General features: G+C 46.8%; 1 protein-coding gene across 6 annotated transcripts in view; it reads right to left on the bottom strand.

Moving 5' to 3' along the window:
- FRMD4A (FERM domain containing 4A) overlaps positions 1–13,924 on the bottom strand; it is a gene marked incomplete at both ends in the record, with an annotated part of 621,402 nt that overhangs the window by 84,475 nt on the left and 523,003 nt on the right. For all 6 annotated transcript variants that reach the window (XM_080717053.1, XM_080717052.1, XM_080717050.1 and 3 more), the window contains 4 exons: positions 2,290–2,376; positions 4,247–4,304; positions 4,538–4,603; positions 10,348–10,431. In XM_080717053.1, coding sequence (XP_080573179.1) covers positions 2,290–2,376; positions 4,247–4,304; positions 4,538–4,603; positions 10,348–10,431 — 295 coding nt within the window. The remainder of the gene's footprint in view (positions 1–2,289; positions 2,377–4,246; positions 4,305–4,537; positions 4,604–10,347; positions 10,432–13,924) is intronic.

The following is a 13,924-nucleotide window of genomic DNA, read 5'->3' as shown; positions in this document are numbered from 1 at the left end:
GGTTCTTACTTTACCTCATCTTGAAGCCCACTTTCCAGTCTTACACTAATAACTGCAATTTATTGGGTCTTTGCTATAGGTCCAGCGCTGCATTTGACATATATAAAGTGCTATCACATTACCTTTCCAGACTTCATTAGAACCACAATTAGAGAAATAAAAACTGCCTAAACATATTACTACATTGAACGGGACTAGTCTGAATACTCGTTAGGATGTATTTTTAAAAAACGCTTGGAGGGAGCGATTCCAACTGCTGGCTTTTAATTAACTCCGCTGTGGACCTCAAGCATCCATGTTGGTTTGGTCTTCCACCACCGAGGGCGAGGCAGAGCTGAGCAGACGGCGAGCAGGGTTTTGTTAAAGGCTTGTGGGGTGTTCTTGGCTTTTGCAAGCAGAAAAATCAGGCAGGCAGTTTGTAAAGAGAAGAGGGGCCGTGTGAAAAGAGGGAGGACGTAAAGAAAGAACTGGACAAGGAAAGGACGCGGAGAACTGGAAAGGCCACGTAGGAAGACGCTCAGGGCAAGTGGGAAGAAAGACACAGGCAGGGAGAAGCTTAGTGACCCCGTGACCGGGAAAGCCGAGGAGCGGAAAATGCGAGCCCGCGGACCAAGCCATTTCTCGTGCATATAAATGGAAACAGGTTTTGGAGATAGCCACAAAATAACACAGCCCCCGAAGATCCATGTTCCCAGGGAGAAATCCCTCCATCATTTCCTCTGGATCTGACTTAGAACTTAAGAGACTTACTGCAGATCAATTGGGTGAAAAATGCTCCCCAACACAGGGTCATTTTTCTCCCCATTAATTTAATAAAGAAGTTGGCTCCCTATCACACCACACTTCATTATGATGAGAGACTGCTATGCACCAATAAAAGTATATTAAAATAAAGAAGTTGGCTAAGAACAGATGTCATTAACTAGAGAGAGTGTAGGATAAGCTCAGGTATGTAGTGTGGCTTCAATCCTACCCATGGATGAGGAAGCTTGGAAAGCAATCTAGAATGACATAACGGACCAAGACTGCGCTCTCTCTGCTAACGCGAGTGTGGTTTCGATAGACTTTTAATATGCAGTGCAGGGTCTGAACTACGAACCCTCGCTCTGTCATTCTCTGCAAGAGATTCTGAATGACAGCACTTGCCTCATGGATATTTTTCCATTATAATTTTTCAATTTGTTCTGGCTTAAAAAAAAATGTGTGTAAATGAAAACAGAAAATTCAAACACAGTGCCCGCGCTTCCAGCATTCCATTTTGTGTTTCTAATAACTCAGCAGATCCTCTCTGCTTCCCTTCCTTTCTTTTGGGCAAATGACCTTAATTTCTGAGCACTTCTACTGTGCCATAAAATATCTGTTGGCTTTCAAGGCCTGCTCCTCTCGCTATCTTTATTGCTCATGACTCTTTGTTGTTGTTGTTGTTGTTGTTGTTGTTGTTGTACTGGGCATGGAACCCAGGGGCATTCTACCTCTGAGCCACCTCCCTTATTTTTATTATTTAATCTAATTAATTAATTATTGTGGTACTGGAGATGGAACCCAGGGGCTTTTCTACCTCTGGGCTACACTCCCAGACCTATTTTATACTTTATTTGGGAACAGGGTCTCACTAAGTTGCTGAGAGCCTCACTAAGTAGCTGAGGCTGGCTTCGAACATGTACAATCCTCCTGTCTCAGCCTCCCAAGTGCTGGGATTGCAAGCGTGCACCACTATGCCTGGCTTATTCTTTTATTTTGAAACCGGGTCTCACTGAGTTGCAAAGGGCTTCCCTAAGTAGCTGAGGCTGTCCGGAACCACGATCCTCCTGTCTCAGCCTTCCAAATGCTGGGGTTACACGCCTGCGCCACCATGCCTGGCGCTTATGGTACGCCAGCCGCTCTTCTAGCTTTCCTGCCTCCCCTACCCTATCCCCACACCTTCAGCAAAGCTCAGATTCGCCTCAGGATTCAAGAGAGATGTTTCTTCATTTTTGCAGAATATACACTCCCCTTCCCCCAGAAAAGTAAGGAGCACAACAGCCTCTCAAATAGTTTTTGCTGCTTTGGGGAGAACTGAGTTACGCATCTTCTTAAGTAATTATAACAGCTTAAGTTTCCTTAGAGACGGGGAGAAATAATATTTACCCAGGGAAACAGGCAGGCTTACTGTGGAGTAATTCGCATACCTTAAATGAGCAGGGGATCGGCAGGCCCTTGGGCTACGCGGTGTTAGCATTTTTACTCCTTCTACGAACCTTGTTTCTCTCTCAACACAAGAACCATTCAGTCAACAAAGATGACCCTCACCTTCCTTGGCTTCACTTTATCGTGGTAGTCATACTGGAAGATTCCTTTGTAGCTCAGTCCCAGCCACCATGGTATCCCCTGCTTGTCCTAGGATACCAAAAGGAATACAGGTGAGTGTAGGGCCGCAGAAGATAAACATAGGCTAAGAGATTTCCTGGCTTGGCTGAAGACAAGGGAAAACGTAATTTCCTTGGAAACTGACTGATGCACCCTTCATGGAAGAATGCTCAGTTATATAGGCGGGTGACACGGACAGTTTTATGGGAAGGGCAAGGGCTGGTGTGATGGTTGCAGGAGTCCTGTGAATGATGGTGAAGAGGGATTAAGAGCCATGGGAGGGAAGAACTTTGGTAGGACTTTAGGGAGAATTTAACTACTGCAGACTTTAAGAGAGCTTGATTCAAGCTGCTGGATGGGACTGGAGTCCCCATAGGTGCCTCATAGCTCTAATTCCAACACTTGTTCTTAGCATGAAAATGTGGACATTCAACTGCTTAACTCAATTCTCAGTGCACATTTACTCAGTAAATATTTACTGAGCATCTACCATGTGCCAAATGCTCTGCTGTGCTCTGGGAATATGTAGTAGAATACAACGCATGGTCTTTACCATCAATTGTCTGCAGTGTTAACAGAAGATACAGGTGATTCACTGCATAGCAAAGTGTTATGCAAGTTGCCATGGCTGACACAGAAGGATGACACACAGTGCATATTTTAGTGTAAAGAGGTTAAAAATAGCCAGGCGTGGTGGCGCACGCCTGTAATCCCAGCACTTGGGAGGCTGAAACAGGAGGATCAAAGGTTTGCAGCCAGCCTCAGCCCTCTGCAACTTAGCGAGACCCTGTTTCAAAATAGAGAATAAAAAAATAGGGCTGGGGGTGTAGCTCAGAGGTAGAATGCCCCTGGTTTCCATCCCCAGCACCACACACACACACACACACACACACACACACACACACACACACCAGTTAAAAATAAAGTTGGATGGAAACATAGGAAAAGAGACTGGTAAAAGAGCACAAGAATCTCAGGTTGTTGGTGAAACTGTCTTGTGATCAGAAGTGTTTTCTGTTCTATTTGGCTGGATCTGGGGCAATGCAATGACGACTCAGTTAAATTTTTCATATAGGGGTAAGTGAAGGAAGAAGAGGAATTTTTCTGTTTCATGGGTTCCTGGAGGACATTTATATCTATTATTTCAAGGAAGAGGTCCCAATCTTTCACATAAAGAATAAAATAAAATAGAATTTACAATGGAGTTGGTGTCACTCTTGATATTAAAAAAGAACCTCTGTGTCTTGGATTCTTACGGTCAAGACAGTTATTGTTTTTTTAGTTTATTAGCATAAGATCTATAAGAGGTTAGGTAAAATTTAAATACATTATCAATCTATTATTCTAAATTGAAAAAAACCTTATTTTGCAAGGAGGAGGGAGAGGAGAAGGAGGAGGAAAAGGAGGAGGAGAGGACGACAGAAGTTATCTTTTTAAATAAGGTCTCGTATGCAATTTGTCATCCTTTAATCCCGGTTCTTCTCCTGAAAAGCTATGTGGCACTGACCATCAAGGAAAGCACTAGATTCTGCTGAAAGTTTCTATGCTGTATAGTTCCTGTATTTGACAGAGTCTTCCTACTGGGATGCCATGATGTCCCGATCTCTCAGGATTCCTCTGAGACCAAAAGGAAGGAGAGGCTTATTAAACAACTTCTAAAAAGAAAAGAAAAGTTTTGGAGAGCAACTGTATCAAGTCTTAGCACTCTAGAGATAAGATTCAGTTGCCCAACTTCCTGTGATATGTGATCTTCTTGACCAAGTTACCCCTCCAGCTTCTATTCCTCCAAAAAATAAGGACGAAAGGAAACAAAACAAAACAAAACCCAAGAAGATTGTTTGTTTGTTTGCTAATTGTTTTAGGGCCGGGTAGATAGCCTTCCCCAGATGAATTCACTTACCTTCACGGCATAATAGTGAACCCCGTAGGTTGGGAGAGACTCCACGATGCTCATGTAGCTGGGAAGAAAACACACACAGCGCACACAGCAGTGGTTATTTGGCAGAACTGGTATGACATACATGATTTTTTTTGTTTTTTTTTTTGGTGGGAGATAAAGTTCTGGGAGTGATTTTTTTTTTTTAACTTCAAGATTCGATTGAAACATTGCCCCCTACCCCCATATCTTTCCCCGCAGATGTGGAGGCTCCTGATACACGATAGACTTACACACACGGACCCCACCACTTACTTCACGATGGCTTGACCTCTCGTCTGGCCATTCAGTTTCTTGTAGTGCTCGATTACTCTGTCTTCACTAGAATGAGAAGAAAAGGATTCTGTTATCAGAGACCATGCAGCCTGCTGCTAACTCAGATTCTGTGAGCTTGCTTAACCTCCTAAGAAGCTCCGAGGAGCCATCATCTCCCAGGAAAGTGAAGGGACATTCCCGAAGCCTGTTTCCTTTTTAGAAGACTCGCATTCTCTTTCTCTTGGACTTCTAATCAGGGAAATAAGATTGCCCCCCAGGCGGGGTGTGAGAGAAACAGCACAGAAAATAGCTGTCTACAGAGGTGCTGAGTGGACCCTGGTTAAACTCCTCGGCTTCCCTTCCTACACTCCCATCTCTCTAATCCGGTCTACACAGGGCCTCATGGCCGGGAGTCCATGACCCACTAGTGCTCAGGCCCACATACTCTGAGTAGTCAGTAATTCTGTGATTCCAAGGAGGATGGAAAGTTCTAGAATTTGGGGCTGGTTAATACAAACCATGAAACAAGAAACGCCCCAGAGGAACACTGGTAAAACCAGAAAACAACTACCCACAAAATAACCACCAGAATTATATGCTAACTCCTTTATCTTTTGAAATCTTATTTCTAAAGCAACAAGAGATTAGCTGGCTCCTTGGTGAGAAAGCCAGCCACACTTCCACACAGCAGCACAGCCTTCTTTGAGAAGTGACTGGCACCCAGGGAGTCCCAGAGCCAACCTGGGGAGTCACAGGTGGGACTGGGGAGTCAGGTCCCAAAGCCTCAGACTCTAGGAACCAGCTTCTGGTTTGGACCCTTTTTCCTTACTCTCTACCTTATCCTTCCTCCACCACAGGTAGAGGAACTCCTTCCTGCCTCCCAGAAAAGTTCCATGATGGGAGTGACCCTGCGGAAGTGCTCTCAGGAGCTCATTAACCACTGAGATGATGGTGCAACCACACACAGACAGGGCAGAGGACAGTCCTGTGTCTCATGAAATGAATCTTCATTGCCTATTGCTCATTGGAAGGGTTTTCCATTACCCATTGCTCATTGAATGGATCTTCATTACCCATTGCTCATGGGATGGACCTTCATTACTCATTGTCGGCATTGGCTGGATATTGATTACCCATTGCTCATTGGCTGGATCTTGATTACCCATTGCTCATTGGATGGGTCTTCATTACCCATTGCTCATTGGATGGGTCTTTATTACCCATTGCTCACTGGATGGGTCTTCATTACCCATTGCTCATTGGCTGGATCTTGATTACCCATTGCTCATTGGATGGGTCTTCATTACCCATTGCTCATTGGATGGATCTTCATTACCCATTGCTCATTGGATGGATCGTGATTACCCATTGCTCACTGGATGGGTCTTCATTACCCATTGCTCATTTATTATACTAGAATTTATCTCAAGCCATTCTCCTCTCATTTTTTCCTGATTTCTTTTTCGGCCAAGTCATTTTCGGGAATAACACCTTTTGTTTGTTTGTGACCTAGTCCTTGAGGGATAATGTATTGGTCTTCCAATTCCTTTCTTCATCCTCAACTAATCTCATTTAGTATTCTGAAATCCAGTGCATGAGAGACTGTCAGAACTCTTTACACGGAAGTGTCCCCGTGGGCATCCAGAACAGGGATGGGCGGGCTATGAGAGAGGGATGCTTCTCTGGAGGGAGGGCCACGTCTCTGGTTCTTTCTGTGGGGTCTGGGTACTGCTGTTCAGAAAGGGGCAGACGTAGCCATGTTTCTCAGGACTCCCATGCTTGGCAGAAGTTCTAGTCCATGCTTGATAAAGTCCCCATCTGTCAGACAGTTCCCAAGCCTCAGTGGGAACTGCGGGGTCGTTCCTCTGGCTTCCTCCTCACCTGCCCTCTAAACCAACAGCTGTGTTGGCACATTTCCTACCATGTGACCTGGAATTTGGTGAGGTCAACTCCTAGACCAAGGGCCTAGCAACTCTGTATAGATAGGTGACTTTTTTTTTTTTTTTTTGCAGCTCTGGGACAGAGGGTCCCTGGGGGCAGGTGGGGGCAGCCAGGGCTCTCAGAGCCCTGGCTGAGAGCAAAACCAGGGCGCAGGACAACAGCAATGAAACCAAGTCCAAAACACTGTCAGGCAGCTGTTCCACTGTTTACCAACTAAATGGCCTGACCGTGGGGTCTCACAGGCGCCCAACAGCTGCAGAAACTATGGCCTCCCTGACCCCCAACCCCTGCCTCGAGTCTCCCGCTGCCAGAGGCCATCTGGGAAAGCACAGGTCCTTCTGCCTCCACATTTCCCACTCCTTCCTCTCCACGTAACACCGCGAGTCTAAGGTGGGTTAACACACTGGACAGAACTGAGGGCCCATTTGGTCCAGCTTGTCCCCACCCTCCCGAAACCTACAGAGGCCTGGGTGCTCTGAGCTCAGCAGAATGTCCCCTGGCATCCCAGATCTGTGGGAAGGACTCAGTGGGGAGCCTGAGGAACCCAGGAGCCAGAGAAAACCGAGTCTCAAAGCACTGTCTAGAGGATGTGGTGCCACGCGGGGGAAAAGGCACAAGACCAGGGCTGACTGCAACATAGCCCTGGCTGGGCTCGGCTGTTCAGTTAAACCACCTCTCTGCAGAAAATGGGGTTCAGGATTCATGGGTGGTCTTGGGTGGGGTATCAGCCAGGAGCGAGCTCAGTAGAGGACGATGCCCTTGCACACACGGTCAAAGGGGTGGGGTGGTCTGGCATTCACAAGCCAGGCCCACCAGGGAGAAGCCAGGTCAGTTCCCTGATCCTGCCTTGTTCTGTGGTTTCGAGAGCTGAATTCTAACTCTTGGCATCAGATGCCTCCTGGACAGGGAAATCGAGTGGAAGGAGGAATATGTGTTGTGAAAGGCTTGGGGAGACCAAGCAGAAGGGATGACCACTCAGCACGCTGTGCATCTCGTTTGACTTTCCAACTCCATGATGTGAGCGTTAGCTTCTGTCCTAACCCACTGCATCCCAGTATCCCGTGAGTAGGACACCTATAAAAACTTAACCCAAAGCTTAAACTGATTGCTCAATTTAAGTTTTTATAGGTGTCTTATAAATCAGATATGGGATATAATGAGTTAATTACAGTCTAAAGTAGGTTGGCCTCATTTTACAGCTGGAGAAATCGAGGTAGCCGAGATGTGACAAAAGCTACTGCGAGAGCCAGGACCTTGCAATTCAGAGACCTGGCGGGGACTCCGAGGCTGCTGCTTGACTGGCCTGGTGGTCCAGCTGCCCTGGCCTCCTCAAGGGGCTCCCAGTGGCTTACTGGAGCCTGAAGGCTGGCCTCTGTATCTGTGAATGCCATTCGGAGCAGTAGAACCAGGAAGAACAGCGAATATACATCCTTAGTGTATGCCGGAATGATGGGATGTAGGCATGACGGGGCAACCTGAGACCGTGTGGCACAGGTGTGCAGGAAGAGGTTCTTCCAGCCCACCCGGTCATGGCCAGCTTGTAGAGGTGGAGAGATAAGCCCTGGACAAGCCCGCTAGCTCCAGCTCTGCTTTCATTCTATATCTGTGAGCCTTGGATGGCATTTCCCTTTCTTTGAGTCTGTTTTGTAAAAATTCATATCAATAGGTTGAAATATTAGAGGCAACCACGATGAAATGAGGTGTGAAGGCCCACTGAGTGTTTCTAGCACCCTCGGGTGGTCCACGCTGCCGATATAAGCTGGGCCGTGGAGCTGAGGGCACCTGGATTCCCTCTTGGGACAATCAAACTGAGTGTTTGTGGGTCTGAATAAGGCCCCCCAAAAGTGCCGGCCTGGTCAGAGATATGAGATGAACAGGCAAGATAGTTCTAGGGCTGGATGCAGGTGAAGGTGTTCATGCAGACCTGTTCTTTATCTGCATCCATGTTACTGAAGGAAGAGTGAGTACAATCCAGAGAGGTAAAGTTAGGGGCAGCACGACTCTGAAGGGAGCCCTCGCCGCGCTCTCCAGCCTGGCTCCCAGGTCTCCCTGGGAGAAATAATACACTTGCTTTTTGGAAGGGGGAGGCACTGGGATTTTAACCCAGGGGTATTCTACCTCTGAGCTACATCCTCAGCCCTTTTTATTTTTTATTTTGAAACAAGGTGCCACTAACTTACTCCATGCTAGCCTCGAGCCTGAGATCTTCTTGTCTCAGCCTTCCAAGTACTGGGATTACAGGTGTGCACCACCACACCCGGCAATAACGAACTCTTATGGAGACATGGCCGATCCCGATCAAAGGAGCTTCTCAAAGCCATGTGGCTGACTGAACTGCTGTTTTGCTTCCTAGAAGTGTGCGGTCAAGATCCAAGTATTTTAGAAAGTTTAAACAGAAGCCCGCGGTGAGTCATATATGGTAGTTTATTAGGATCAACTCCTTCTGTGTTTCTTGTTTTACTTTGCTTTATACTGTAAGCCATGTAATGGTTTGGACCTAGAATGTCCCCCAACCCCTCACAGAAACAAGGTTGGAAGCAGGCCTTGGTTGCTAAGGAGGGGTCCCTGGGGTGTGTCCTCGGGGATCAAGCAGTTCCTCCTGACTCTGCTTTCTCTCTGCTTCTGGCCTCCCTCCGTGGCGTCAGACGGAGCCTTGCCCTCTCCCACCGCCACACCCTGAGGCTCGCAGCTAGGGCCTAACACAAACTAAACTTCCAAATCTCAAAAAACAAACAAACAAACAAAAAACCTCTGAGCAAATAAATCTACCTTCCTCTAAATTGTGTGGCCAGTTGTCTTGGATAATAGTAGTAAAATGTTGATCGACACAAGCAGTTACACTGATTTCTGCTAAGGGGTCAGAAAAAACATCAGAGACGCAGCCGCGTCCCCGTCAGAGGGCAGCGGTCAGAGTTTAGTGCCCGGCGAGATTTCAACACACTCCCCTGGAATGCAAACCCCATCGCCTGTGGCCTGTACCAGAATCTGGGAACCTTTCAGACTCCTGCAGCTCTCAGAATCAGTAATTTAGGGCCGAGCAGATGAGCTACGGCATAAAATTACATGGCAGTAAACCCGGAGACACGCAACACCGAGGAAAAAGAAAAATTCTTTCTCACCATCAACAGAGAAGAAAACCCTGAGCTTCATCCATGTCTCCAAATGTCACACTTCCTGTCATCAAATGACAGGGCTCCCAGCACAAAACACTGCCAGCACACAAAAGGCTCTTGAAGTCAGCGAAACTCCCACAGTGAAATTGTAGAAGGGTTTTTTTTTTTTTTTTCTCCTCAAGAAAAAAGGAATAAGCCAGGCATGGCAGCACATGCCTGTAATCCCAGTACTTGGGAGGATGAGACAGGAGGATTGCCAGTCTGAGGACAGTCTCGGGAACGCAGCGAGACTCTCGGCAATCTAGAAAGACCCAGTTTCCAAACAAAAATAAAAAGGGCTGGGGGTGTAGCTCAGAGGCCTGGGTTCAATTCCTGGTACCAATACATAAACAAAGAATAAAAAATATGTGCAAGAAAAGGAGAAGCCAGATGTGGTGGCTCATGCATGTAATCCAGTACTTGAGAGGCTGAGACTTGCAGGTTCAAGGACAGCCTCAGCAACTTAGCGGGACCCTCAATAATCTAGCGAGACCCTGTTTCAAAATAAAATATAAAAAAGGGCTGAGAGTGTAGGCTCAATCCCTACTACCACACACACACACAAAAAAAAAAAAAAAAAAAAAGGAAAAAAGAAAAGAAGAGGGCTCCTACCCTGCACACAATCACACCATCAGGAGATGGGCACAGTCTCAGTGTCTGAGCCCCTTGTGTCCCCGCCCCTGGGGGTCTTGCTCCTGAGAACACTCGGGGACTCACCAGTAGGCCAGGGAGGGGTGCTCCTTCAGGGCTTGGGTGGGAAGGGCGGGCAGCTTCTTCAAATCACTCCTCACCACCTCATTGCTGGAAGAGAGAAGGTCGAGAAGCACACTTACCCCCGGGAGAACCGCGTTAACCGCCATCTGCCTCATCTGAGCCTCACGTTGGTGCTTTCTTTCTATTTATTTACTTAATAAAGATGGAGAAGAGGGGCCGACGGGTGGAGCTGAGAGGCCCCCTCCCCTGGGAGAAGCAGGGCCCGGCGCTCTTCTGGAGGGCAGCCAGAGGCCCCCTGCACAGTCCCCGGCAAGAATCCAGGAGGAGAAGGCCCGGATCCCCGTGAGGGAGGACCATGAAAACCTCCCCAGGTGAGGCCACTGTTTCACCTGGAGCACCGTGTGCCCAACAGGCCACGGGAGGTCTTTTTTTTTTTTTTCTTTTAGTTTTCTTTATTTTTGCTTATATTGAACACACACTAGAAACTGTTTACCAAAATGTAATAAATAAATAACCTTTGGCCGGGCATGGTGGCGCACACTTGTAATCCCCGTGCTTGGGAGGCAGAGACAGGAGGATCGCGCAGGTTCGAAGCCAGCCGCGGGCACTGGCTTAGGAGACTCGCTTCCAAATAAAAATGTAAAAATAGGTCTGGGAGTGTAGCCCGGAGGTAGAAGGGCTTCCAGGAACCCCAGTACCACCAAAATTAAAATAAAATAAAATAATAAATAAATAAATAACCTTTGATTTTGACAAGGCCCAGGGACGGCTTAGAAAGTGTGAAGTGGATTGTCTGGTTCTTTGGGGAGGTTTTATGCACCTGGGAGGCTGAATGTCTTTTCCGTCCACTCCCATAGGCTCAGGTGTGGAGGATACTTGGAACGCCCCTGGTCTCACCAGCCTTCTTCAGATGCTAGCTCTTCTCCAGACACTCAGCGGTGCAGGGCTCTTGGGCTAGGCTGACTGTGATGCCTGCAGCCACTTGCTGCCTCCAGGGCCTGGCAGCATCCCCTCAGGGCAGTTCTGTGCGGCCAGACGGTCTTCTACACTAAAGCCAACGCTGGGGCCGCAAAGGCTCATCTGTGGAACCCTGTGTTTGGTCCACATCTCTTACCAGGACTGTTAGCAGCTTTAGCTTTGCCCATTCAAGGCAAAGATTGTCCCCCAAGACACTGGGTGGTACCATCCCAAAAGTAATAAGATAGGAGATGAGTCAATAAATATGAAAGGAGGAAGGGACATCCCGGTCAGATGGGGAGCTCCTGGGGCATTTGGATAGCAACTCCGACACCTCGACTGCCAGCAAGAGCACCAGCGGCTCCATGTGCCCCCAGCAGAAAACCTCCAACAGTCATAAAATTGGCAGCTTCCTGCCAGATACCAAGCACCATGGGGAAAGTAATGCCAAAACTTCATTTCAGTGGTGACAGAGGATCATATGAATGTTTGCTTACTAGCATTATAGTTGCTATTAGAAAGGGCATTTTTCAAATGCACTAAGAAACAAGGACAATAAGGTTTGTGAATTCCAGTGGGTTTTTAAATTTTTATATATTTTTTGATACTGGAGATTGAGCCCAGGGGCATTCTACCTCTAAACTATACTCCCAGACCGACCTCTCTCTCTCTCTCTCTCTCTCTCTCTCTCTCTCTCTCTCTCTCTCTCTCTTTCTTTCTTTCTTTTTTTTCGTTTTGAAATAAGGTCTCACTAGGTTGCCAGTCTTGAACCTACAGTCCTTCTGTCTGTCTCCCAAGTACTGGGATTTCGGGTGTGCACCACCATGCCTGGCTGAATTCTAGCTTTGAACAATGAACTAGAAGGAAAGGCACAACGTGCAATAGTTTGAATCAATATATTCAAGTGCCTGGAATGTTATAATCTAAGTGTTAGGGCAAGGATTTATTACTTAATAGTCAATAAAGTAAAAATATTATGGAGCTTACACTAATACAGAGAAAATACTGTAGGGGATACAAAAAGCGATGGCACAGAGTCCTTATCTAGAAGGCATTCCCAACTTAGCTCAGGGAGGGAGGAAACACACAAAGATAAATGGCCAGGTGGGAAACATGTGATCACGTTAAGCAACACATTGGAAAGTTCAGAGGAAACCAAGGCTTTTAGACCTTGATATAAACACGGGATTGAGGGGAGAGCCCAAAGAAGAGAAGGATGAAAACATGTTTCTCTTCAGCGGAACCCAGCAAAGTCACGGAGACCAGATAACTGGAATCCAACAGGTCAGCTGGGATGGATGGGCTGTGGGCGACAATGTGGCTGAAAAGGCGGGTTACACCCAGAATTCTGAAGACCTTTACTACCAGGCTAGGACTCGAGGTGTTCCAGGAGGCAACAGAAACCATGGTGGTTTGCAGACAGTAAGCTCCCCCGATTCTCAACTGTGGCTTGAGATTTTTCCCTGAATGCTAGCTAGTAAGGCACAGTTTAAGCAAATATTTAGTTGTCTAGACACGTGAGAGCCCACGTGGATAGGTTTCTCTCCTGGTTTAACTGTGAATTCCTTGCACAGAGCACTTGGGTTCACTGGTTCATCAGTGTCTAGGGAGATGTCTTAAATATCAAAAGGCATTTTCAGCAGGTAAGCTTTTATTGCATGAAACTATGAGAAAAACCAATCAGTAGCTACTTTACGGAGCTGAAACTTGAGTTTGCCCCCCAACCCCCGCCTCCAGTTGCATCGAAAGTGCATTTGGGGAAGGAAGGAAGTAAAGGAGGAAGGGATCGTTTTTCTTACAAAATACTCTTGTTGGCAAACAAGGTTCCTTGATGACAGCCACAGGCTTGACTTCCCAGTGAAGCTTGCAGTAAATTCCCTAGTTCTCCTCCAGGGCAAAGTTACACAGAAAAATTAACCGGAAATCACCAGGGCATGAAGCCCATCCACATCCATTACTCTGGAGGGGGCCCATCTAGAGATGTTCTGCTTGCCTTTCTGCTGTGTATAAACATCTGCAATGACTTAAGAGGTGTCTAGCCCCGTCAATCCAGCCAAATCCTGTGCCTGGAAGTTGGAAAACTGCCTCAGTGGAGAGCTGGCCACTCCACTGCAGAGTCTAACAAATGTCCCGAAAGTCCCAGCTTCCCCTAGCGATGACTTTTGTACTGACATTTCCCCCAGAGTCCAGTGCACCTGGCAAATGCCAACTTTTAGCACATATTAAAACAGCTTATTGTGGTCAGACTATTTTCAGAAAAGACTAAAAAGTCTCTTAGAGAATCATTTGCTAAACTAAGAATAAGATTCAAATCTTCTTATTCTTAAATCAACCAATTAATTAATTAGTAAATTTGGTACTAGGGATTGAACCCAGGGGCATTCTACCTCTGAGATACCCAGCCAGCCCTATTTTATTTTTTATTTTGAACAGGGTCTCACTAAGTTGTGAAGGGCCTTGCTAAGTTGCTGAGGCTGGCTGCAAATCTGTGATCCTCCTGTCTCAGCCTCTCAAGTACTAGGCTTAAAAGCACGAGTCACCATGCCCAGCTAACTAGATTTTATTTTTAAAATAAACTTTTAGGTAGTTATTAATGTTGCCAGCATAAAAGCAGTGTGTCCCT

Source organism: Muscardinus avellanarius (assembly GCF_963383645.1).
Source record: "Muscardinus avellanarius genome assembly, chromosome: 20".
NCBI lineage: Eukaryota > Metazoa > Chordata > Mammalia > Rodentia > Gliridae > Muscardinus > Muscardinus avellanarius.
Note: the sequence above shows the minus strand (reverse complement) of the source record. Positions and strands in the feature narration are given on the sequence as shown.